The sequence below is a fragment of the Centropristis striata genome, chromosome 11 (assembly GCF_030273125.1).
Source record: "Centropristis striata isolate RG_2023a ecotype Rhode Island chromosome 11, C.striata_1.0, whole genome shotgun sequence".
Classification (NCBI taxonomy): domain Eukaryota; kingdom Metazoa; phylum Chordata; class Actinopteri; order Perciformes; family Serranidae; genus Centropristis; species Centropristis striata.
The window spans coordinates 7826412-7854227 of record NC_081527.1 but is presented as its reverse complement, the minus strand read 5'-3'; the positions used below and the strand labels follow the sequence as shown (position 1 = coordinate 7854227).

Sequence of the window (27816 nt, the reverse complement as noted above, 5' to 3'; positions counted from 1 at the left end):
ATTATATTCAAATTGAAATACCCATTGCATGGATAGTTAATTAATTCATAAAAGTGCGTGTATAAATGGATTTTGCTTGGGAACATTACACCACCAGCTGTAACTATTAAGGTAAATTCACCCCAAAAGTGTAGTAATAGCCATAACACTAAACTGGGTTAATACAGAAGTCTGCAGAGCAGGCCAGCCTTTGGCTTCATTGGTGTGGTGATCACATTATTATGCACCTGACAATCAGTACTGGAAAATCATGTAGTGTGTTGCGGCGGCAGCAGAAATGATACAGAGTCAGTGTGGTGGACATTTTTGAAGTAAACAGACCTCCTAGTGTAACACAATACACTAAACAGTACAACAAGGGGGAACTTAAACACTGAGAAAACAGATTGGAAACACGCCCAAGATTGTCGGTACAAACAATCGTGCAACCCTGGTTTCCTAAACTCTTCTCCTATAATCCACATCCTTCTCGTTTGGAACTTGCCCAAACATTTATCAGACTTCCCCCGGCCATTAGGGGTTCAAGTTTTATCAGACATTACAAAAAAAAGGAAAAAAAAAAGGGTTCCCCTCTTTTATTCATTGGCGGCATGAATTTCCATGAAGCAGCAGGGGATACATAAAAAACAAAATGCAATCTGGGAGGAAAATGCATGGGGTTATTTTAACCCATGGTCTCATCACAAGAACAGTTTCTTTTACCCTCCTGACAAAAAAAAAAAAAAAAAAATTCTAAATCCCAAGTTCAACAATTACAATGAAAATAACCAATAACAAGAGTAGTCGTAATAATAATAATAATAATAATAATAAAAGGCATTTCAATTCTTTTTGCATCTCTTTTTTTCCTCTCTCTTAAATACAGTGACGCCAACAGGCAGTTATTTACAGCGCGACCCCCACACCCCTCTCCGCCCTGTGAAGAGAGGTGTGATGAGGTCAATGAGGCCGGCTGCTCGACTCGGAGGTCCGCCGCTGGCGAGGAGTGCTGTGGCCGTTCGTGCAGCCGTTGTGGCGCTTGCTTAGTCCGCCGTTCAGAATGTCTTGGATGTGCTGTACTATCAAGTTGATGGCGACTGCAGGAGAAGAGGAAGAGAGGTGATTGAGCTGTTCCCAGTCGGCAAACTTTTTTTTTAAAAAGGCAAATAACTGCATACTGGGTGAGCGTGATGCTTACCAAGGTTATCAGCTCCTCGTGGAATAATCACGTCTGCGTACTTCTTTGTCTGGTGGAAATAAAGAAAACGTCAATGCTCTTCTTCTGGGGGACAAAACATTTCTCATGATCAGATGTACAGCTGCATCTCAATAAATTAGAATATCATGGAAAAGTCCATTCCCAGTAGTTCAAGTCAAACAGCCCCAACCAAGTATTGAGTCATATAGATGGACATACATTTCAGAGGCCAACATTTCCATATTTTAAAATTGGTCTTTTGTAATATTCAACTTTTTTGAGACACTGAATTTTAGGTCTTCATTAAATTTAAGCCATAATCATAATTAGAAAAAAATTGAATAAATTAAGACATGAAATGTTTTATTCCGTGTGTAATGGATCTATATAAATGTGTTATTTTCCACTTTTTGAATTGAATTACTGACAAATTTCCTGAGGGAACCTTCCCAAGGGATTAATAAAGTTCCTATCTATCTATCCATCCATCTATAAACTATGATATTCTAACTTATTGAGCCAGACCAAAATTTGTCCGTTTCAAAAGAATATTTAACAATAAAACTATTTTTTCTTTTTTTTAAGATTCATGGTCTCATTTGCTTGTAGGTCTTTTCAGAGGCATGTTGGGGTGCGCTCGTTTAAAAAAAAAAAAAAAAAAACCTTGGGAAATTTAAATGTGTTGATGTTGGCCATCCCAGTGAATCAGTTGGGCTCTACTGCAAAATTAAGGATTAGATCAGAAAGAAAGACACTTACTGGTAAACAAAACTCCTCAAAGGCCGGTTTCACAAACGTGATGTACTGAGCGAGCACCTGTTCCAGCTCTCTGCCGCGCTCGCTGATGTCTCTAAGAACTGAAACAGAGAAATCACACACACACTATAAATACTTGAGTTCAGGTTAGGGGTGCACTGCTCTACACTATTGTGTGCATTAACTCGAACTCTCGGTACGCACCTCTGCGAGAGAGCCGTGTGTCTGGATCTGTGTCGACAAACAGCTTCATCTGAAACAGATCTCTAATTTCCTGCGAGTAGAACATGAGAATGCCCTCGAAAAGGACCACGTCAGCTGGATACACCGTAATAACCTCCTCTTTCCTAGAAACAACACAAACAGAAGCGTTTCCTCCTTGCAATATGCAAATTATAACTGCTTACACAACATCAGGAACCAGTTTAACATGCCTTGTATCAGCAAATCAAGCATCTCTTCTGCAGTAGCACAATGATGGGTGCTGGCTGAATGACTGCTGTGACGTGCAACACACAGAGGTGCTCACCTGGAATGAGTGACAAAGTCATAAACTGGGATCTGGACAGTCTTCCCCTGCAGGATCTGCCTGAGTGTTTGCATGATCAGCTCATTGTCAAAGGCATCTGAGGACGAGAAAAAGCCAATGGCTCAGTTGGGATCTTAATGACATGTCATATCGCTTAACCCTAGCAGCGCCGGCTCGGCGTGGACACGTGGGACCCCGCTCCGCACGTTCTTGTAACCCAGGAATTCCTTTCGCGTAACAGGTGTTGGGTTCGGTCTCTGAGCCTCGGAGCAGCTGCCTCTGAGAAAGGCCTGCTGACGGTGGGGATTTAAAATCAGCTGAGAAAGGAAGCAGGAGCATGAGGGGGCAAAGGCAGACTCCAAAAATGGAGTGTATGCTTCTGCCAAAACCACGATGGGAGAAATTAACGTGGCAGCGGCGCGTGCTGCTGAACAGAACCCCGCTTGAAACGTTTTATAATCATCTTAGCAAACTGCTTTTTGGAAGTCGCAATGTGGAGCGTTTTAAAGCCAAACGCCCACAGAGAAACTCACGTGCAGAATCTGGTTTCCAATCTTTTAACTGGCACAAATTCTTGAGGCGACTGTTATATGAATAGCATGCATGTGCCTGCTGCGAGGCAGCAAGGCGATATTCCCCCATACAGTGCATTAGCTGTGTCACCAACTATCCAGCGTGTGCATACCTGGGTGATCAAAGTTGAACTGGCCCTTTAGCGCCTTGGCCTTCTGCTCTGGAGTTAGCACCTTGTAGAAGCTGTCCTGGCTGAGGATCGCCACCTGCCGCTGGTGGTGGTCGATCTTGTTCTGGCCCAGCAGCTCCATGATCTTCTCACATACTGAAGACTGCAGCAACAGACGAATAGAAGAAAGAAAAGCATAATTTAAAAAGGTCATAAGTATACAGGGGTGCATGGTTTAAAAGAAATCTGCAGCAACAGCATTATTTTTTCACAGCCATCAACAAAGTGAGGTTAAATCTAGTCCACATGGAACAAGTTTCACTTCCATATTACACCCACGGTCACATTTAGCAAAAAGAATAGCATGGGTGGGTAATTTCCCACCTTGTGTGAGGTCAGCTAACACAATCAAAAGGTTAAATGCGCAGCAGTTCACCGCAATTGTCCCCAACGACCTTCCCAACTAAATGAATCTCATCCCCTGTGCTGATTCGGCGTTCTCCTGCTGCCCCGAGGCCCTGTTGCCTTTGTGTCTATTAAATTGTGCTACAATGAATTTGGACGCCCCCACTCGAGAGCTGGGAGGTTGTGTCAAATGCAACAGTTTCAGAGGACCTGACTCTGAACACAAAGATCCTATCCGCACTGACAGTTTGTGATTTAATACTCAAACTCAAAACAAAAGATTACAGACAGATTAGTAATTAATCCATAAACCATCTCATGATCCATTGTTTCTTATTTCGAGCTAAATGTGTTTATTCATATAGCAATATTAGTGAATAAGTGAAAATGTTTGAAGGGTTAACGGATGCTGAAATTTTGCAAATGAGCCTCTTAATTATTTTAAAAACAAGGAATTTTTAATTTATTTATTTTATTTTTTTGGGTTGGGGGGGGGCAACATTAGCAGTGAAGCCAATGAAAATACAGAATCTACACTGTGCTGGGAGCTGCTTTCAGACCAGGAGGCTAACATTACATCACCCAATCCATGTCACCTTATTAATATTTTTTTTCAGGTTTAGCCTGAGGTCAAAACAGCACAGACAACCCTTGGTACAGTCCCTTGTGAGGGCCTTTCAGGAAGCAAAACAGTGGCTGAGAGCCAGTCGTAATATGTGGGACAAAGTTGGGAGGAGGGGCTTACTGGGAAGCAGTGCTCGCCCTCCTCATATCTATATCTGTGATATACCCACATACACGCCAAGTGAGACCAGTTTACAGCCATTAAAAGCAAAGATACTCGACGCTTGGTCTTGGAGGAAGCTTAGCTGTAGCTTTATCAGTTTAAACTCTCCGGATAACACGAGGTGTGGTCTTTGGCTCCACTGGCAGGTCGCAAAATACACCCGCTTCATAACAAAGACATTCAATGACGTCTTCGAAAAATATCCACGTCTGTGTATGTGTGTGTGTGTGTGTGTGTGTGCGCGCACTGGAACAAGAAGGAGGTCAGTGCCGCTTACGTGACGGTAAACGGGAAATCAAGGCGGCTGTGATTTTAGTGTTAACCCTCTGGAGTCCATCGATTTATCGAAAATACACGTTTTTATTCACATTAATAACTATATATGATAAGTAGACAAGCTGAGAAAGCCAGTTTAAGTTTAATAATAGGAGCTTTCACAGTGCCTTTATGTTTCTAGGCCATTTTTAAAATGGGAATTTTCTTTCTACAATGAAAACTTACAATTTTTACCATTTTTGTGTGTATAAATGGTTTTTAAAAATGGTAAATCCATATAAACCTGTGTCTTTTGTTTGTATTTTGAGTTCCTGGCAGCTTTATACTTTGTCAATTAAAATATAATGTAAACAGACAGAAATTAATGCACAGGAAGTTGACAAATTTGAACCAAAATATCCTGGACTTCAGAGGTTTAACTAACGAGCAGTTTGTTAACAGAAAGGGCGGTTTCTGTTTTAGGTTAATCTCTGCTAATTACACACAACAACACACTAATCTGCCTGGCTGCTGTGGGGTTTATTTATTTATTTTACCGTTATCTTTACAGAACAAAGGACGTGGGTGGCTTGGCTCAAGTGAAATCTTCCATTTCCCGCTGCAGCCTGAGTCTGTTATGATTCATTACACCAACATGTAGGTTAAAGTTATTTAACGATAGCGGTTATCTCAGGTCACTCTAACTAAAAATACATTCACTGCTAGATAACAGACAGCTGACTTAAAAGAAACATTTTAACATTTTATAACAAAGATGATGGAACCATGAAAAATATGGTTCACCATACAGTTCAGATAGCGCCGAGGCAAGATAGCTCTGCTTATTGTTTAGCTCAGCCGGCAGCTTTTACTGCTACAATGTGATGGAATTTAGCTAGAGAGCTAAGTAGGCTAACTATAGTGCTCTACACGGAGTCTATAGATGGGCATCACGACTGCCATCCCACACGAAATGGAAAAATAACGGAACAAATTAAAAAAATCTGGTACAACAGGCGATAACCAAGCTGCCAAGTGGAGCTGGATGGTTGAACAGATGATCGAGCTGTCAATCAAAACTCAACGCTGCGTCGCTGAAGCCACGTGGTCAACTAGCACCCGGCGCCCCGACTGACTAGCCTCTACCGTGATTTAGGTCAAAATTAAACCATGACATTTCGCGAAACCCGTCAAATTAGCTGGTTAGGGTGCCAACCTTGCCGCTGGCGGTGCCTCCGGAGACACCGATGAGGAAAGGTTGTCGAATAATGTCGGTGTTCTCGCCGCGGTCCCTTAGATGTGTTTCACTGTCCCCGGCCATGCTTGCAGTGAACAGTCAGAGCTGCTGCGCTGGAAGATCATTGAGGCGGAGCTGTTCTTCTTCTTCTTTTGAGGTTTATTGGCGGTTGGCAGACCAACGTTCAGGAGCCTTACCGCCACCTACTGGACTACTGGAGTGGTGGCGCAGTAAATTGACAGGAAAATAAGGAGAGAAAAATAATACTGATAAAAAAATAATAATAAATAATAAAAAATTAAAAAGTTAAATAAATAAAGTAATAATAATAATAAAATTAAGATAAATAAATTACTCTTAACGTATTTAGAATTGCAGTTTAATCATCTCTGGTGAAGTGCACGGTCCCCATGGACCCCAGATCATTGAGACGGAGCTCCTCCCACAACACCAACGTTCACATTAATTTATTTTCATGTATTTTTAGTCTAGGTTAGTTGTGACACACGCAAATATAAATTGGAATTGTAAAAATAAAAATAAAATGTTGATAATATCTTCAGTTTTCCTTATTGAGATTGACAGTAAAAATAACCAATCGTCTGTTACGCTTTGATGCTGCCCAGCAACGGACCAACGGACGTACACTACTTGCCCCGCCTCCTGGTTGCTCAACGGTAAAATAAAATCATGTAACGTTAACCGAAAATTCATGAACAATATCTGGATTTATAACCTTAAAATACGCAGTAAGTGTGAAGAGCTTGTCAGTAAGTTTGCTAAGGAAACTGTTGAAACAAAACAGATGACAAAGCGAGTAAAGACTACTTTTCATGGAACCGTTTTGTACACTTTCTGCAGCTAAGTTAACCCTTGACTTAACATGAGTAGGCTGAAACTCTTTGAAGTTCTAGAATGTCGGTTTTAGGCTGAAACTCTTTGAAGTTCTAGAATGTCGGTTTTAGGCTGAAACTCTTTGAAGTTCTAGAATGTCGGTTTTAGGCTGAAACTCTTTGAAGTTCTATGACGTCGCTTTTGCTTCAACTAAGAGACTGGTTTGCATTACGTTAACGTGCAGAATGTTTGTGTTTACAGTTATCGGCTAATCTTGGAGCAACAGAGCCGTTTTAAGTATGCTCCAGAGGCTGGCTGTGACCCTGCGGCGGCCCGCTGCAGCTCCCCTCACGGCGGCCTTACGATGCATCTCGTCGGGCTCAAAAGATATCACGGTCCCGCTGAACTTCTATGCTGGGAAGAGACGGACGAGCCAAGAGAAAAGCAACATAGAAACAGTTTACGAACCTGCAACAGGTTAGCCAAGCAATTATTTAATGGTAAAACAAACTGTCTGTCTTTTGACGTTATTGACACCGTTTCCTAACTGGACTTTGGTCATTGCTGTGTGAAATGTCTCTCTTGTGATCTCTGGCCTGAGGAAATAATATTAGTACTTTATTATCGTCACCCTGTTAAAATAATCGCCTAACTAATTTGTTCAAGTTTTGCAGGAAACACAAAAAACTTCACCAAAAGTGTAACATATGACATTTATTGATCATTTCACTCAAAAAGGATGTGACAGAGGAATGCTATTGGCATAGTAATAACACTGTGTGTAAATTATGCAACTTAAGAGAAATAAATGACCTAGGCAATTTTTTGAACATGCCTTTGTGACTTAAGCAACATATGGTAACACTTTATTTTGAAGGTGTCTACATTAGAGTCACACAAGCCTGTCAGAAACATGACATGACAAGTATCATGAGCATTAATGTTACTTCAAAGTGTCATTAATGTTCATGACACATCCCATGTCATGTTTATGACACGCTCATGTCACTCTTATGTAGACACCTTCAAAATAAAGTGTTGCCATACCATATATATGTTTTACCATTGCTTAAGTCACAAAGGCATGTTCAAAAAATTGCCTAACTCACATTTTATTCTGACTTAGGCATAATAAATCTGCTTAAGTCACACACTTTACGTAAACCATTATCTTAAAGGGGTAAAATTACATTATCTGATCAACTGAGGATGTAGGCGATTTTACCATAGGTGGACGGCGTCATGAGGAGATGATTGACAAAAAATGACTTAGGCAATTATTTTAACAGTGTGACGTTATGTAAACGTGATCTTGACGTTCTGATTACTTTCTATTTGTCCTTCAACATAATAAACATTTTGACCTTTTAATAATCCGAGGAAAATCAGCTATGCAGTGTGCACACATGCTTTTTTCCACCCACCAACACACTCCTTTACATGCTTGTCCATACATTGAGTAATACAAGGCCACTTTCTTGTGTAACCAGTTTAATGGCTTAGTAGCTTCAGTGGAGCAGAACCAAGGCATATAAGCACATTTGAGCTATTATAGATTCCTTGGTGCACTGTACAATTTTCAGTCTGATTGATTTTAAGGCTCTTTGATACATGATTTTCAGCACATCTTCCAGCAGTATGCAGTATGAATCATGCCTTTCAGCCCCAGGACAGCAAACTTCAAAGAAAGAAAGCGGATGAAGTAACATGATTGATTTGCAGCCTTTAACCCATTGACGCCTGAAACTGTCTGTAAAATCTCTGGGCGATTTTAAAATAAGCCCCTAAAACCTGAAGTTTTTCTGGAAATTCAACAGAAGTCTCAACGCCTCTACTAAATGATAGATTTTTCAGCCTCTGTAGCAGATAGAAATTAAATTCAAAAGTATTTGAGAGCTTATACAAATACTACAAAACGACGTATCCGCTTTCCAGGCTTCAATGGGTTAAATGTGCAGACAGACTGATGTTTCAGCTCTTCTGTGTCTGCATCAGAGTCAATATGATGATCATGATTTTAAGGCTCTTTGTGGCTGCACACAGCCTGTGTGCAGCCCACCCTACAGGCACGCCTTATCTAATCATTAATTGGAAAAGACAGAGCGTAAATGCCACGCTGCATTCAGTGTTCTACAGCCCAAAGCCTCCAGGCCTAGACTTAATTTCCTTCTTTATTGAACAATGACTTATTGTGTGTGAACCGGCACAAACTTAATGGACAGGCAAAGTGACAAGCCAAATATTATTATTACATTATGTAACCTTTTGATTTGATATTTAAGCTGTGTACTTAACTGCTTCTTACCAACATATGTTTCACTTTGCAGGGAGAGTCTTGTGCCATTTGGAGCCGTGTGGTGCTTTGGAGGTCGATCAAGCTGTGGAGGCGGCCAAGTCGGCCTTTGGCCATTGGAGCAAAATGTCTGGGATGGAGAGGGCACGGATCATGATAGAAGCTGCCCTTATCATTGAGGTGCTTTAGAAGGTTTAACCTGAAAATATGTAAATTGACACAAAGGCTGCATAAGAATTGCTACAGAGAGTATTTTGTATATCTGTTCTGTAAAAAGAGTTTTGAACACCCAGTGATGGATGTGAGATGTTGTGGAACATTGACAAATTGTATTACACTTACCCTGGTTTTCATGCACAGAGCAGGAGAGAGGAGATCGCTGAAATGGAGGTGGTCAACAATGGGAAGTCCATCACAGAGGCCCGTCTGGATGTGGACTCTGCAAGACTGTGTATAGAGTACTATGCAGGGCTGGCCAGCACTCTGGCAGGTTAGTACTATACAAGTCTCACTCATAATGACATTTTTTCCCACCTCCCAAGGCAAGGGTCTAGAGGCAGGAAGCAGATAAAATTACAGATACAGGGATGACAGGAAGCAATTTAACTCAATATATACTAGAGGTGTGAATCAGCAGAGGCCCTAAGATACAATTTTATCCCGATACTTGAGTCACGATACAATGTTATTGCAATTTTAAGCATTTTCTGATATGGTGAGCATTGCGGTACAATAGATTGTGATTTAACTGTTTAACTGCATTTTGTGTCCACAAAATTAAATTCAATCAAGATTTGTTTTGTCAAATAAGAGAAAATTCTCAGTCTATTCATCTCACTTCAGTCCTTTTATTTCTCCACAATGAGAGTCAAACCCACAGACTGACCAACAAAGTATTCAGTCAAACTGAACTGAACTGATATCAAACATGTTGGACGACAACAACTGCAGCATTTTATCAAACTTTCCTCAACTTTAAGCTTCACTGCTCTGAATTTTTTTGAATGAAACATAAGAAAAGCCTAATTTTGCAGTGTTATTTCAACTTCCCGACACGAGATCCTGATACACATGGTGCCTGTAGATTCCTTAGATCTTCTAGTTTCATATGATACCAGTATCTCCAGTATGGTACAGAACATTATAATATATATAATATTGCCCTGCAAAATATCGCGATACTAGGCTGTATCGATTTTTTCCCCCACCTCTAATATATACCTACATAATTACTTTAAAAAATGTATTGTAATGTTAAGCAGGCGGGTGAATATGTATTTTGATGCATTTTATTATTCAGAACAAATTAACATCATTCATGTTAAAACCTGACAAGTATTGCCGTTATTATTGTTGGTAGATGAACCAAAAAATATAAATGTAAACTGTTACTACTGCCTTCCCTTTGTCAAGGCCAGCATGTCCAGCTGCCCGGGGGATCCTTCGCCTACACCCGCAGGGAGCCTCTGGGAGTCTGTGTCGGCATCGGTGCTTGGAATTACCCTTTCCAGATAGCTGCCTGGAAATCAGCTCCGGCCCTGGCCTGTGGTAAGGAACACTTCTGAGGTTGTCAAGACATGAACAAAAACCTTTTAGTTACAGTTGTGTATTTATTTATCTAACAATTGCTGTATGGAACATGATGAATTTCAAAAAGGACCAATGAGTATTTATCTTTGTGTCGATGGAGCACATTGTAAGTATCCATTGTAGCACAACTAGCTTCAGCCTGTTCTTATCCAACAAAGGGAGTCTGTGAAAGCTTTGCAAGGTTTTGAAAGGTCAAGGTTGGAAATCTGTAAAATGCTGAAGTTGAAGAGACTGTTGACCCAAACATCTCTTACAGTTGTATCCAAGCTTCCCAACTTTGGCACATAAATCAGAAGACAATGTGGTTTTTTCATATGTGTAACCATTTTTCTGTAATTAATTGTCAAAACTTTTAGGTTTGACTTTTTGGACATAAACTGCTACTCAACATACTATGCAATTGTAGCCACATTTAAATGTCAGGTATGCACATTTAGCAATCCTAAAAAATAAAATTGCTCTTCACCCATAGATGGCACTAAAGCAACATAATGCAACCCTTTATCCTAAATAGTTGGGACACTGAGGCGGGGTACACCCTGGACAGGTCGCCAGACTATCACATGGCTGGACAATCATTCACGCTCTCATTCACTCCTACGGACAATTTAGAATCACCTCAGCTGCATGTTTTTGAACTGTGGGAGGAAGCCGGATCACCTGGAGAGAACATGCAAACGTTTTGTTTTTTTTAAGTAATATATGATAACATTCAATATTAAGGTATAGTCCTAAATTGTCTTGGTGTGCAAACTTGACATAAGTACAGGTACATCTAAAAAAAACAATTACAATATCATGAAAAAGTTCAATGTTTTTTCCCAATGATTTCAGAAAGTGAAGCTCGTATATTATATTATATAGATTCATCACACATAGAGTGAAATATTTCAAGCCTGTTTTTCTTGTCATTTTGATGATTATGGCTTACAGATAATGAAAACACAAATAATGACACACAACTCAGTGTCTCAGAAAATTAGAATATTACATAAGATTAATTTAAAAAAAGGATATTTTAAAGACAAATGTTAGGCTTCTGAAAAGCCTGTTCATTTCTATGCATCAGTACTTGGTTGGGCTCTGTGGCATGGAGGAGATCAGCCTACAGCACCATGTTGCTTTTATAGCAGCCTTCAGCTCATCTGGTGTCTCTCACCTTCCTCTCGACAACAGCCCATAGACTCCTATGGGCTTCAGGCCAGCCCAGTTTGCTGGCCAGTCCAGCCCAGTAACACCATGGTCACTGAAGCAGCTTTTGGTACCTTTGCCAGTGTGGGCAGGTTCCAAGTCCTGCTGGAAAATGAAAGCAGCATCTCCAAAGAGCTTGTGGAAGCATGAAGACTCTAAAATGTCCTGCTAGATGGCTGCTATGTTGACTGTGGACTTCAGAAAACACAGTGGACCAACAGCAGCAGAGGACATGGACCCAAACCACCACTAACCCAGGACCAGTATATTCAACTTCTTCACAATATTCCAACTTTCTGAGACACTGAGTTTAGTGTTTTCATCATCTCTAAGCCAGTATCATCAAAATTACAAGGAATACAGGCTTGAAATATTTCACTCTATGTGTAATGAATCTTTATAATCTGGGAGTTTCACTTTCTGAAATGATTGACAAAAAATATTGAACTTTTTCATGATATCGTAATTTTTTGAGATGTACCTGTATAAACTCTGAGTGCGTCTTACTCCCTGAGTGTTTATCACTTTCAACAGGTAACTCCATGGTGTTCAAGCCGTCACCAGTGACGCCTGTGACAGCGGTGGTGCTGGCAGAGATCTATGCTGCAGCTGGAGCTCCAGAGGGGCTGCTCAACGTAGTGCAGGGCGGCCAGGAGACCGGCAGCTTACTCTGCCACCACCCTGATGTCGCCAAGGTCTCCTTCACCGGGAGTGTACCTACAGGCAAGAAGGTCGGTGTGATTGTAAAATGTTTGCATGGAACTACACATCTTGTCGACTTGTCTTGGTTTCATTTGTATGAGACATTAAATAAAAACACCTGTCCATTGGTGGAAGAAGTATTCAGGTCTCTTACTGAAGTAAAAGTACTAACACCACACTGTGAAATTACTCCACTACATGTAAAAGTCCTGCATTCAAAACTTAATGAAGTAAAAGTACAAAAGTATCAGCATCAAAATGTACTTAAAGTATCAAAAGTAAAAGTGCTCGTTATGCAGAATGAACCCACTCAGATTGTTTTATATGTTCTAAATATATTATTAGATTATTATTATTGGTGCATTTATGTAAGCAGCATTTACTGCTGTCTATGTAGGGCTCATTTTAACTATTTAATATACTTTATGTGGTTTAATTTATGAACATGCAATTTAAATTGATCATGTTTTTATGTTGGTTAAATCTCGACCTGAAAAGTAACTAAAGCTGTCAGCTAAATGTAGTGGAGTAAGAAGTATAAAGTTACATATGTGGAAATACTCAAGTAAAGTAAAAGTACCTCAAAATTGTATTTAAGTACAGTACTTGAGTAAATGTAGTTAGTTACGTTCCACCACTGCACCAGTTAATGGTATGTTGGTACATGCTGTACCTCATAATTGGGAATTGTGAGTGTCTTTGTGACTTTGAGACTTGTCTTTTCTGTCCTAATCCTCCACCAGAATACTAAATGAATATTCTCCAATGTGACTTTGACCCATAGATTATGGAGATGGCTTCCAAGGGGGTGAAGCCTGTGACTCTGGAGCTCGGGGGAAAATCTCCTCTGCTCATCTTCCAGGACAGCGACCTGGAGAACGCTGTGAGGGGAGCACTCATGGCCAACTTCCTGTCTCAAGGCCAGGTAAATCATGAGTTTCAGCTTTGATATACACTACTGGTCAAAAGTTTTAGAACACACCAACTTTCCAGAATTTAATTGAAAATTATGCAGTTTAATGTCTCAGTGTACTCTGAAATGAATGCACATTTGCAACATTTAAAATTCTTTATTGAGCATGATAGTGTTTTGAAAGTAAAAAAAAAGATTCAAAATCACATTTTATGTTGGACTAAAGGACTAAAAAAAGACACAAAATGACCAAAAAAAGATACAAAATGACAAAAAAAGACTCCAAAAGACACAAAATGACTAAAAAAAAGACACAAAATGACCAAAAAAAGAAACATAATGACTTACAAAGACATGAAAAGAATTCAAAAATGGACAAAATAGCCCAAGACTCCATAGAGTTAAGTTGTTAACCCATTTCTTGTTCCCTGAAAAAGGCCTACTTGTATAATTCTGAAATGTACATTATCTTTCAGTTTTGGTTAACCTTACCTTTTTTTATTTACCTCTGGCAGTTCACCACTTACCTTTGTACCCTTTCAAGCTGTTCATTTGACTTGAACTGCTTGAATTTCAATAAAAAATGGAAAAATTGGGGTGTTCTAAAACTTTTGACCGGTAGTGTATATGCACAATTTGTGTCTAATCAACACACAGAAGCCTATTTGATTGGACTAAATGTATCACAGGTCTGCAGCAACGGCACAAGGGTTTTCGTTCAGAAGGATATTCTGCCTGGGTTTGTGGAGGAGGTGGTGAAGAGGACGCAGGCCATCGAGATAGGAGACCCACTGTTGGACAGCACCCGAATGGGAGCTCTGGTCAGCAAGCCACACCTGGACAGAGTCCTGTCTTTTGTTGAGCAGGCAAGGAAAGAGGTAAAAAACCTGTTATCATGATTTATTTTGCTTTGTCATCAGCCTCATGTGCAGCAACTTAAATGTAAATCTGTAAATGTAAAATCTACTGTTTCTAGGGAGCTACAGTGTTGTGTGGAGGTGAACCTTTTGTTCCATCAGATCCCAAACTCAAAGGTGGATACTACATGACTCCATGTGTGCTGGGTAAGACTCCATTGAATGTGCATTCAGAAAATACACAGCTGTTTATCTCTTTGTTATAGTGTTGCAGACTGTTTTAACACTCTTCCAATTCTGGCTGCAACAACAAAAATATTAAATAAAAGGGGATTTTAATCCTGACTGAATATAGGTTAGATCGGGAACTTCAACGCCAACAGTTTTTATCCTTTTTTGTTTTTTCTTGTACAGGTGACTGCACAGATGAGATGACGTGTGTGAAGGAGGAGATCTTCGGACCTGTCATGTCTGTGCTGTCCTTTGAAACAGAAGCGGAGGTGCTGCAGAGAGCCAACAACACCACCTTGGGTCTGGCTGCAGGAGTTTTCACTAGGTGGGTTTGTGATGACTGTAATGGCTTTATATGCATGCACACAATCCTCCAATAACTGGGAATATTCAGGTGAGATGAATTATCTTACATCCCAGCAAGAGGGTCACTGGTCCGACTCCGGCCTGTTTGCATGTCCTCCCCGTGTCAGCGTGGGTTCTCTCCGGGTCCTCCGGCTTCCCTTCCACAGTCCATGTAGCTTAGGTTTAATCGGTGACTCTAAATTGCCCGTAGGAGTGAATGAGAGCATGAATGGTTGTCTGTCTCTATGTGATAGTCTGGAGACTTGTCCTTTTGGACATATTAAACTATTACTAGGACCAAAAGGCTCTTTTAAATCATTTTAAGGCCTTTTTGGACTAACAACAGAATTACCTTATTTTTACTTTTTTTCTACAAACTATAGTATGATTTTATTATTATTATTTTTAATTTGGACATCTCAAATTATGGTGCTTTTCTGTAATTTTTAAAAAAAATACTATACTACTACATGTATCAACAGAGTATAATTACACCATTTTGAGAGTTTCGGGGCATTTGAAAATTGTATGACTTTTTCCTGAAAAATTTGAAATGTATGACTTTTTTTTTTTTTTTCAAATTTCGGACATGGATGATGGATGCACTTTAGTAGTGAGATAACTAAAAAAACTGGGTTTACATGATTCTGTCAAATTAGTTAGATTTCTTTTCAAGTGCATGATGGGGAGCTCTCATGGTCAACTTCCTGTCTCAAAGCCAGGTAGATCATGTTTTGATATTATGCACAATTTGTTTCTAATCAACAACCAGAAGACTATTTCTTTTCGAGTGCATGACGTAAAACACCTTTATTTTTTTATTTTTTTTAAACATCCTGTCAACAGCATCACGGTGTCTCCGCAGGTCCTTAAAATTACACATGATTAATGGTAAACATACGTTGAAGAAAAATGGAATTTTGGGCAAAGAGCAAGCTGTATTTATTGGATTTCTCATTAAGTGATCCAGAAATCAGATAATAATCACTTTCTTAGCATCCATGTAAACATTCTCATTAGCCTCACAGGAGAGTAAATTACTATGATTGTCTTCAACCTTTTGAAAGAATCTTACGTTCGATGGATTAGTAAAGGAATGTGTAAACATTAAAATGCACATACCTAGCTAGCTAACTTCTGTCTGCTGTCATGGCTTCATGTGAGTCTGGACAGACAGGATGTAAACTGCAGCGTGGCCGGCTGGCTGGCTGAGGCGTACAACTGTAACCATTACCTTGTGTTTCTACAGGGACGTGAGGCGAGCTCATCGGGTGGTGGAACAACTCAAGGCTGGCTCCTGTTTCATCAATAACTATAACATCACCCCTGTGGAGGTTCCCTTTGGAGGCTTCAAAATGTCAGGTACAGACCGCTTGTTTGCATGCAAACTACAAGCCAAACACTGTTAACTCTCTGAAATCTTTGGCTATTATGTCCTTTAAAAAATCTGTTAAAAGAGCTTTACCATGCCATGTTGGTATCAGCGTTACCTCACCTATATGTCCTGATAATTAATTTTTAACTTTGACTGACTTGATAAAAATGGTGAACCCAAAAGAAACAAAGGAAAACATAAAATCTGATCTTGAAAATTATATTTCAATACACAGAATTTTAAATGTTGCAAATGTGAATACAGTTTGCAAATATTTCATATAACAGGTAAAATGAGGATAATATATAGTTCTATATTTTTATACTAAATATATTTGACATTATCTCTGGTTTTACTTGGCCGAATATCATTAAAAAAAAATCTGGCATGGAGTTTCAAGCCAGGACTTTAGAGGGAAGCTGATGGCAAGACTCAATGTTGCTTCATTTTTATGTCTTAACGTCATGAAGAAGTCATGTGCCGGTGCTTTCATGGACTCTAGAGGGTTAACCCTAAAACACAACTGTTTGCAGAACCATAGGGCTGTTATATTAGTTTGTTTACAATGCACAAAACGGTAGCTAATCTAATAATTGTGGAGAGTACTTTCTTATACAGACATATACAGGTGCATCTCAATACATTAGAATATGATGTAAAAGTCCATTTAGAGTAGTTCAAGTCAAACAGCCCCAACCAAGTATTGAGTCATATAGATGGACATATTTTCAGAGGCCAACATTTCCATATCAAACATACTTTTTAAAATTGGTCTTTTGTAATATTCATTGTATTATTGTATATTCATTTGTATTGTGCTGCCCACTGCTCCTTGCATGGTGTGTTCACTTGTGTGTAAAAAAGGATGGATTAAATGCAGAGGTTGAATTTCCCCATTGTGGGATTAATAAAGTAATCTTCTTCTTCTTGTCGTTTTTTTGAGACACTGAATTTTAGGTCTTCATTAAATGTAAGCCATAATCATTATAATTAGAAGAAATTAAATAAATGAAGACATGAAATGTTTCATTCTGTGTGTAATGGATCTATATAATGTGTTATTTCCTTCTCTTTCCTTTCCTTCGCAGTGAGGGAGGTCTCCCTCCCTCACTGCGCTCAGTAGATGTTGTCACTTTTAGAAGCCAACTGAAGACATTTTTATTTGTTCAGGCTTTTGATTAATTGTTTCAGGACTGCTATGGTTGTTTAAATTGCCGTTGTTTTGGTCTTTCAAAACTTGTATGTACATTTTTATGTTATGTGTATGATTTCTATGTGAAGCACTTTGTGACTTCTGTCTGTGAAAGGTGCTATATAAATAAAGTTTACTTACTTATTTACTTACTTATAAATCAACTTTTCTATGATATTCTAATTCATTGAGATGCACCTGTAATCTCTACTCCCCCAGGCATTGGGCGGGAGAACGGTCAGGTGACAGTTGAATACTACACCCAGCTGAAGACTGTGTTCGTGGAGATGGGAGACGTGGACAGCCTCTTCTAGGACACACACACACGTGGAGGGTGGAGCTGTGACAGTGACCCAGAGAATGGACAAACAGATGGTCTGGACCAGAACATCAAACGTTGGTGCACCACGTAAGGAGAGACCGGCCTGGACCTGGACCAGGAGCTGAAGTCTGACCACAAAAAATGAGCCATAATACTTTTTAATATAATTTCTGAATTTAAGGGACAATCTGAATGTGAAACACATTAGAATTACCGTTGTCATCTGTGTTAAACAGATCAAATGAAATATTGTTCTCAGTATTTACTGAACCTTAATTAATTTCAACTTCTTAAGCATAGTCATGGAAATAATTATTAGACCATTGTTTTCTTCAATTTCTTGTTCATTTTAATGCCTGGTACATTTGTTCGGACAAATATAATGATAACAACAAAAATAACTCATAAGAGTTTAATTTAAGAGCTGATATCTAGACATTTTTCATGGTTTTCTTGTTAATGATTTTGGTTATTATCAAGAAAACCATGAAAAAAGAACAAGAAATTGAAGAAAAAGGGTGGTCTAATCATTTTTTCCATGACTGTAGATATGTCACAAATTGTGATATACGTTAGATTTGCACTCTGTATTCTTGCTTAATATATCCTCTTATCAATGTGCAGAATAGGATTTTTTCAGTTGTGCTGAAGAACGAAAATGTTTACAAGTCAAGCTTTATTTCTTTAACAGTACAAGTCAATATATTTTTTTACACGCACAACACCAAACCATTAAACTCTTTGAACATTGCATTAATTTTATTCATCTAGATGGTACATTTCATGTATGCTTTTTGTTCAATGTTTAAATTAGAACTGTGACAGTAACATTGTGCCTTGTAGGTAGAAATAATTATGTAAAGAACCTGTCTAACAAAGACATTGTAACATAACATTAAGCAGAGTTTAACATTGTAATAAAATGGAGGGATCGTTTATGTTTGGATTTCTGCTGACAGAGCTTTTGTGTTGTCTGGCGTTCCTAAGTTCTTCTTCTCTTGCTTGACAGTTTTTTGGCAGGTGCATTTCTCTGAGATAGAGAAAAAAAAAAGACAATCAGTTGTTCAGTTTGCACTGTGTCAGATGTCATTTTCTATAACCTCATATATATATATATATATATATATATATATAATCATGCCTCTGGTATACCTTTTTCTTTGCCATGGGTTTTGTAGGTTTCTTGAACTGTGCAGACTCTGCTCAAAGGAAAGTCATCAGAGTAAATATTTTTGATACATTTGACAGATTTGTAACAGTAGCAGCCAGTGGAGCAATGTAACTAAGTACATTTACTGTTAAAGTACTGTACTTAAGTACAATTTTGAGGTACTTGTACTTTACTAGAGTATTTCCATTTCATGTAACTTTATACTTCTACTGCACTACATTTCGCTGACAGCTTTAGTTACTTTTCAGGTCGAGATATAACATAAAAAAACATGATCAATTTAAATGACACATAAAAAAAATAAACATAACAGTATATTAATTAGTTAAAATGGGCCCTATCTTTACAAATTAAAACACTGCTTCCATAAAATGCATCAATACAAATAATCTAATAATATACTTAGAATATATAAAACAATCTGAGTGGGTCCATTCTGCATAATGAGTACTTTTACTTTTGATACTTTAAGTACATTTTGATGCTGATACTTTTGTACTTTTACTTCAGTAAGTTTTGAATGCAGGACTTTTACTTGTAGTGGAATATTTTCACAGTGTGGTGTTAGTACTTTTACTTAAGGAAGGGATCTGAATCCTTTTTCCACCACTGGTAGCAGCACACCTACCATCTTCAGAAGGTAGATCCTCGTCATCTTGCGTTTTCTTCTGAGGGGCCTGTAACCGAAGTGTAAAAACAATTATATCAAACTTAAAGAAAACTACACCAACTGGGTGGAAAAGCTTGTTACATGAGACCAAAATCATTCAGTATTTTTAAAGAAAATGACAACAAAGAACGAGGGAATAGTGTGCTTGCTTCCAATAAGACGTAATCCTCTTTACTTACCGTGATGGTTTTCTCCTGGTTGGTCTCCTTCAGGTGGTTCCCGACTTGAAGCTTCTCCAGCCGGCCTTGTTCTGCCGACACGCGCACTCTCAAGGTGTGGAACGGCGTCTCCACCTCTCCCACTTTGAAGTGCACCGCCATGCCTTCAAACCAGATGCTGTCACATTGGCCCTCCTTGAAGCCCGGCGGCTGGTAGTCAGCGGGGGTGACTATGAAGGGAGAGCAGGAGGAGATGTTCCTTTTTCATGTTTTCATTTTTTTTTTTCATTGCAACAGTGGCATTCTGTACACACATTGATATTTACAGCGTTACAATTAGTGGTGGAATGTAACTAAGTACATTTACTCAAGTACTGTACTGAAGTAAAATTTTGATGTACTTGTACTTTACTTGACTATTTCCATTATATGTAACTTTATACTTGTACTTATGAGGCAAATATTGTACCTTTTACTGGACTACATTTAGCTGACAGCTTTATTTACTTTTTAGGTCGAGATTTAACATAAAAAACATGATCAATTTTAAGTGATTACGCATGTTTATAAATTAAACCACATAAGGTATATTAAGTAGTTAAAATGAGCCCTACTTTTCACAAAATTAAAACACTGCTTACATAAATGCACCAATACAAATACAGTATTCTAATAATATATTTAGAATATATAAAACAATCTGAGTGGGTTCATTCTGCATAATGAGTACTTCTACTTTTGATACTATAAGTACATTTTGATCCTGATACTTTTGTACTTTTTTTAAAGTAAGTTTTAAAAGCAGGACTTTTACTTGTAATAGAGTAATTTCACAGTGTTGTATTAGTACTTTTACTTGAGTACGAGATATAAATACTTCTTCCACCACTGGTTATATTTCTGAAATCGAAGGAATATTTCATGGTGAAGATCAGGACCAGTGCTGGAAAAAGTATTCAGAAACCTTACTTAAGTAAAAGAATTGTTCCATCACAAGTAAAAGTCCTGCATTCAAAACTTACTGAAGTAAAAGTACAAAAGTATCAGCATCAAAATGTACTTAAAGTTTCAAAAGTAAAATTACTCGTTATGCAGAATGGCCCCACTTAAATGTTCTATATATTCTAATCATACTATTAGATTATTTGTATTGATGGATTTAAGTAAGCAGCATTTTTAATTTTGTGGAGAAAGGGCTCATTTAACTACTTAATATACTGCTATGGGGTTTAATTAAAAAACAAATGTCTAATCCTGTTAAACCTTGACCTGAAAAGTAACTAAAGCTGTCAGCTAAATGTAGTGGAGTAGAAGTATAAAGTAACAGTTAAATGGAAATACTCAAGTAAAGTACAAGTACCTGAGAAATTGTACTTGAGTAAATGTAGTTAGTTACTTTCCACCACTGATCAGGACTGATGTTAGCTAAAGGATTTAACTAGGTGAAAGTTGAAAATACATATATATTTTTCTTAGTTTATGGACAGATATTTTTGCCCTCTAAGGACATCTGAGCATCTTTTTAAAGGGCTTATTTCATCTTATTCTGCAGAGACATAAACGTGTCTTACTGTCGTCATAGTAGTAGAGCTTCATGGTGAGGTACACGTTACTGGGGAGGGCGTCCAGGTTCTGCATGAGCAGGAAGAGCTTCCTGATGAGCAGCACAGAGGCTCGTTTGGTGTCCTCCAGTGTCACACGCATCTCCATGTCGTTGTTCCTGTGGTTCATAATCATAAAGTCACATGTGGAGGCCTTATCCAATACACTGATGCAAACAGAAAGCCCAATCCCAACCTGAGTATGTCCATCTCCGGCCCCTTCTTGGTGTATTTGTATTTGAACTGGTACGACTCAATAATGCACTGCGAAAAGATAAAAAGAAAGTTTTTTTTTTATGTTTATCAACCTTATGATTTGATCAAACATGCCAACAGTTTCTTTTCTCAACCCTCCTGTTATGTTGCAGGTCAAATTCACCTATTTCAAATTTAAAAATCAAAAAAATAATAATAATAATTTTCTTTTTTTAATTTAAAAGAAAATTTAAAAGAAAATCAATGCCAATATCAATGTACGGTTGTATTTTAGATGTAGGTATTTTCAATCTACATATGGTAAATAAAAAAGTTTTAACCTGTATTTTTTTATGAAAAACGGGTGAATTTAAAAAATAATAATAATAAAATATCGTCATTGAACCTGATCAGTGAGAGGTAAAGAACACCATTGCACTAAATATTGACTGATGTGTTTAGTAATGGAGTTTTTGGTTTTTTTAAAGATTATTTTTTGCCATTTTACTGCTTTATTAGATAGTGACAGATAGAAAGGGGGACACTGAGGGGAAGACAAGCGGCAAGGGGACCTCAGGCCGGATTCGAACCCGGGTCCGCCCGGCAAGGACTCGGCCATAATGGTATGCGCTCTACCAGTGTGAGTATTGACAAACATTAACAATGTTTATTGGGATTTTTTGGTTTCTGACACTTTTGGATAATTAAATAGCCCCGGGTCAAACAGACCCACGAACATTATTGCTGTTCCTGAGAAACGAACATAACAGGAGGGTTCATCTTAACACATCATTTTCTGGATTTTACAGGAGATCCTACATGACATACATACTTACGTTGGGTTCATCTGGATTGGTGTATACCTAGATCGCAATAACATGTACAAAGTTAGTTCTGGTTTTATTGTACGTAAGCAATGTGTACAATAGATGTTTCTATTCCGGCATAAGTAACATACCCCAATGAAAACGATCTGGAGCTGTGAAGAGGACAACATTGATTAATAGTAAAATATAGTGTCGGTATTGATCAAACGGCAGACCGCTACAAAGTCAAAGTGTTCATGGATGCATGAACTTACATACTGCTTCTCTAGTGCATCAAAGCAGCCCATCATCCTGAAACACACACACGATTCAACAGGGTGAAAACATCAATTAGGACAGAAAACTACTACTTCCTGCTTCCTGTGTGTACTACTGTATAGTCTCGGAGGATTAAGGCTGTCATTTTTTTTTATAATTACCATTTCACAATTTTGCTGGCACCAGGGGTGTTGCAGTCTTCACGCAAAACTTTGATGCACAAATCTGGTGAAAGACAAACAACAAATGGTTTGATAAAGAGCAATAACGGCCACCATAAGTCTGAAAAGTGCTGTGCCTTTTTGCGTTGCTATAGGTCAAAAATGTATTTTTTTCCCTGTTAACTATGGAGTTCCAATACAGCTGTAACAAGTATTTTTTATATATATATGTGAGAGTTGTTCATATCCTATGAAGCAGTGGTGGAAGAAGTATTCAGATCCCTTACTGAAGTAAAATTACTAACACCACACTGTTAAATTAGTCCACTACAAGTAAAAGTCCTGCATTCAAAACTTATTGAAGTAAAAGTACAAAATTACCAGCATTAAAATGTACTTAAAGTATCAAAGGTAAAAGTACTCATTATGCAGAATGAACCCACTCAGATTGTTTTATATATTCTAAATATATTATTAGAATATTTGTATTGGAACATTTATGTAAGCAGTGTTTAATTTTGTGAAAAGTAGGGCTCATATTAACTACTTATATATATATATATATGAAATATATATATATATATATATATATATATATATACTTTCACTTACATATATATATATATATATATATATATATATATATATATATATTATATACTTTTTACTTACTTTTGTTCATGGTAATTTATGTTATGTAAAAAAAAGTTGATCGATAGAATCTCCTGAACTAAAACACAAACTCTTCCCAAAACTCACATCTAGTGCATGAATCAGGTATGTTACTGTTAAATTAGTTTAATTTTACTGGTGTAATATACACTCTCATTAACCAATTAAACTGTAAAAGTTTTAGGCGTGTATTACCTGACTGGGTTTGGGCTGTTTTACAGGCTCTATGCCACTTTTCCACTGTTAATTCCTCTCGTAAATCTATTTCCCATGCTCTGCTTTTAGAGTTAGAGGAGTCAGGGGAGAGCCTGTTTGGGGTCATTTACCTTCCAGATATCTGGACCTGTAGGCATCCTCCGGAAAAATCCCTCTGAGGTATGTGATGGAGGAGACTGCCACAGCCATCATCCTCTTGACGAAGACAAGCGACTGTTGTGCTGTTTTCAAGTCGCTCATAAACAACCCTGTCCACTTTTTAAAAATTAAAACAGATAAACAAGGACGTGAGAAAAGCTAAATTTGACGTAAAGCCACACGGTGGCGCAGTTGTCTTACTCAAGGCAACCACACTGTAAAATCTGAAAAACTGCTAAACCATGACTGTAAAAGACTGGAAAATGATAAATGAGATAATTCAGTTTCAGTAACAATGAATCTCCGTAAATGTATATACCAGCCAAAACAGTATTTTTTTAAAAATACATTACTCCACTGTAAAATACACTAGCACCGTGTTTGTAACAAAATATACAAGCCATCACTGTAATTTTTGCATTTCTTTTTTTGTAAAAAATATTTTTCTTACTGTTAAATGTACTAAACACCATCTCTAACAAAAATATACTGTAATATTCAATGGTAAAATCTTTAATTTATGCAGCATTTATAAAGTATTTTCTTGTCAATTATATGGCAGAACAGCGTTTCATTTGATTTGAAAACGTTTTACTTTTTTTAACTGTACAATATGGAATAAAATGGCAATCTTAACCCTCTGGGGTCTGAGCCTATTTTGGCTGTTTGAATACTTTTGATTTTGCCCTTCATGTACCACATAAAAAATGTTTACTATAACAATATTTGGTATCCATTTTTTCTTCACCTATATGATCTGACAATTATTTTCTCACTTTAACCTTCTTTATCAACATATTGAGCCCAAAAATCATGAAATCCGAGTTGAAAAATGATTCTATTTACTACAGTAAAAACCACAAATATGCTCAATGAACTGTTTTGGAACTTGAAAATGTAAACATAGGATACAAATATGAACATATAAAAAGGTAAAAAATTTAATATAATTAAACTATATACAAAATAATTCCCATAAAAACATGTATATTTATAGGCTATTTTTTCCTTGATAGGTGCAACTCTTCAAAACAAACTATGTTTGAAATTACACAGAGAGCTACACCAACACTCAAATATTTCTGTACTATCAAATTAAAAATATCATATAGTCACACTGTTAAAATAATCACCTAAGTCATTTTTAAAATCACCTACATCCTCAGTTGATCAGATCATGTGATTTTACCCCTTTAAGATCATCACTTCTTTGACAATTTGCCACATTCATAGGCATCAGATAAGAACCCAGCAAAGAAGAGCTAGAGGGAGATTGTTTAGGTATCAGTGTTTTATTGTTGACACTAATATTGGTAACACTTTATTTGAAGGTGTCTACATAAGAGTGACATGAGCGTGTCATAAACATGACATGGTATGTGTCATGAACATTAATGACACTTTGAAGTAACATTAATGCTCATGATACTTGTCATGTCATGTTTCTGACAGGCGTGTGTGACTCTTATGTAGACACCTTCAAAATAAAGTGTTACCATATCTTGCTTAAGCCACAAAGGCATGTTCAAAAAATTGCCTAAGTCATTTATTTCTCTTAAGTTACATAATTTACACACAGTGTTATTACTATGCCAATAGCCATCCTTTGTTCCATCCTTTTTGAGTGAAATGATCAATAAATGTCATATGTTACACTTTTGGTGAAGTTCTTTGTGTTTCCTGCAAAACTTGAAAAAATGACTTATGCGATTATTTGAACAAGGTGACGATATGGAATAAAATGGCAATATTAAACGTGAAATCAACAGTGTTAACCCTATAAAGCCTGAGCCATGAAATAATTGCCAGAAAATTCAATTTTTTTTAAAAAACCGAGTGCTTATTAACCTGCTGATGAATTTTAAAAAATAAATAAATTGCATATATGAATTCTAATTTGTATCATATTTGATACATCAGGTCTTTTTGTGCAATTTGTTGCTCACAGTTTGTTTTTCTTGAACTAACAAAAAAGTATAAAACCTAACATTTTAACCTATTAAGACTTTGACTTTTCCTTTTTCCTCAAACATGCAAAATACATATTTTTTCCATATAACACAACATCATACATCTACAGATATGAAGTTTTTTAATGCAGCAATGACTGATCCACTCGTGGAACCTGCATATAATTTTCGCTACATCTGGTATTTTTGTTCAATTTGTTGCTCAGTTTGTTTATCTTCAACACATGTATACATCAGGTTTTTGATGATGTAGAGGTCTCAAAAATTACTGTATCTAATATGATACACTTGGCTTTATAGGGTTAATATCATTTTACCGTAATATTAGAAAAAGTCGCACCGTATTTATTACGGTAGAGTTCGGGCAAACCACAGCTGCCGTTTTTTACCGTATAAACAGTTGGGGGTTTTTACAGTGAAAAGACGAGCAATAAAACATGTTAAACACGGACTTATAACTGTATAAAGTGATTAAATGAAATGGTGAACATATTATCTATTACCTCAGCTGTTTCCTCCTTGGTCTTTCTGCTGCACATCTTCCCAGCCGCCATCTTTTCTTTTCTGCCAACGATTAATTAGTTAATTAATTTAATCTTAGCCACTACAACACACCGTAAAGTTAAACTAACGGTATATTCACCTACAGAAATGTTTTAATGTTTGGCTCAACGTAGTCTTTTTTTTTTTTTTTTTAAAAAGCCAAACTTTATCTGAAGTCAAAACAGGTTAGGCTGAAGTTAATCAAAGATTTAAATTACTCACACATTAGCGAGGATATTATAGTTAGTATTTCCCGCCAAAAGTGACGTATGCCTTCTGTGTACTGTACGTAAATTAACGGAAATCCATCATAAATCTGACTGGTATGAAGTAAGTAAAGTGGTTGATTGTACATTAATATTTTTTTGTGATCAATTTTTTTTTTATTGTTTTTTCCATTTAGTTTAAAACAAACAAACAAGCAGCAACAAAGAAGATAAAATGGTAGTGTAGCATAACAAACAAACAAAAAATAAATAAATAACAATGGCAATACTACAAACCAAACATATCAACAATATTGAGTGTTGAAAAATAAGAAAAATAAATTAAAAAAAATAATAATAATAATGACCAAACATGTGGGGTTTTGTTTTTAATGAGGAATAAATAAATAATAAAAAAAAAAAAAAAAAATAATAATAATAATAATAGACATGCAATCATACTAATTTGACTGGTATAAAGTAAGTAAAATGGTTGATTATACATTAATATTATAGTTGAATCCAATAATAACGTCCTATTCTGCATTACATCTATAAAAGTGTGGCTTTTATTTTATTTTTATACCATCAAGGTGCAAGTATTAACTTAATGGATTATTATTATTTTATTCATTAATATTTTTTATTCAGCTTTTTACAGGATAATTTGAACAATAATGTTTTGTTTTTAATGCAGAAAAAAAATAGACATCTAGACCCTTTTTTAATTATTATTCTTTATTTTTATTCAGCTTTATACAGTATCATCTGAACAATTAGAACAAGTTTTTTGTTTTAAATGAGGAAAATAATAATTATAATAATAATATAATAGACATGGAGAACTTATTTGTATTATTATTATTATTATGCTTTTTACAATATAATTTGAACAACATTGAGAACATGTGGTGTTTTGTTTTTAATGAGGAATAAAGAAATAATAATAATAATAGACATGTAGACATGCAGTCTCACAAATATACTGCTAAACTTTCATGCATATGGAAATACATTTAAACTGAAGAAGGGGTAATTTACACTTTCCATTTCTGCCATATTTCCTTAAATTTATTTACTTGCTTTAAGGATTTATTATGGTTTTATTATTATTATCTAATATTTATTGTTTTGTTTTATAAACATGTACTCCTGTCTTTCTTAGATGTTCATTTTTATCTCCGCTACCTTTGTTTCTTCTGTTGTGCTTTTCATCCCAACAATTATTTGTGTTTGTCCTTGTTTTTAATGTTCATGTGATGTTATTTTACTTAATTTTGATTTCATTCATTTCAACATGTTACACTCAAGACACACACAGGATTAATATGATTACTTTTCAATCTATGATCCTTCT

General features: G+C 36.8%; 3 protein-coding genes across 5 annotated transcripts; 1 reads left to right on the top strand and 2 right to left on the bottom strand.

Annotated features, from left to right (window-relative positions):
- Positions 1–560: 560 nt before the first annotated feature.
- Positions 561–5967, bottom strand: uck2b (uridine-cytidine kinase 2b). Its single transcript, XM_059345191.1, has 7 exons — positions 5808–5967; positions 3148–3307; positions 2463–2559; positions 2138–2280; positions 1937–2034; positions 1178–1226; positions 561–1076 (listed from the first exon to the last, which is right to left on the bottom strand). Exons 1-7 carry the CDS (start codon positions 5910–5912, stop codon positions 940–942), a joined length of 789 nt encoding a protein of 262 aa, XP_059201174.1. The 5' UTR covers positions 5913–5967; the 3' UTR covers positions 561–939.
- A 428-nt stretch (positions 5968–6395) lies between these two features.
- aldh9a1b (aldehyde dehydrogenase 9 family, member A1b) lies at positions 6396–18609 on the top strand. 3 transcript variants are annotated; one of them, XM_059344504.1, is made up of 12 exons: positions 6396–6505; positions 6924–7139; positions 8990–9135; positions 9316–9445; positions 10369–10503; positions 12271–12467; positions 13223–13363; positions 14041–14229; positions 14328–14415; positions 14623–14764; positions 16034–16146; positions 17571–18609. In XM_059344504.1, exons 2-12 carry the CDS (start codon positions 6962–6964, stop codon positions 17663–17665), a joined length of 1554 nt encoding a protein of 517 aa, XP_059200487.1. In that variant the 5' UTR covers positions 6396–6505; positions 6924–6961; the 3' UTR covers positions 17666–18609. The 3 variants fall into 3 exon arrangements, with proteins under 3 accessions (XP_059200487.1, XP_059200485.1, XP_059200486.1); XM_059344502.1 differs by having other exon boundaries at positions 6493–6577; XM_059344503.1 differs by lacking the exon at positions 6396–6505 and having other exon boundaries at positions 6698–7139.
- On the bottom strand, positions 18411–26513 carry zte38 (zebrafish testis-expressed 38). The gene is made up of 13 exons (XM_059344505.1): positions 26476–26513; positions 26214–26274; positions 23713–23857; positions 22715–22778; positions 22550–22586; positions 22427–22447; positions 22305–22331; positions 21470–21537; positions 21244–21392; positions 19694–19902; positions 19473–19521; positions 18826–18872; positions 18411–18703 (listed from the first exon to the last, which is right to left on the bottom strand). The coding sequence occupies exons 2-13, from the start codon at positions 26262–26264 to the stop codon at positions 18656–18658; spliced, it is 915 nt and encodes a 304-aa protein (XP_059200488.1). The 5' UTR covers positions 26265–26274; positions 26476–26513; the 3' UTR covers positions 18411–18655.
- Between the last annotated feature and the right edge of the window lie 1303 nt (positions 26514–27816).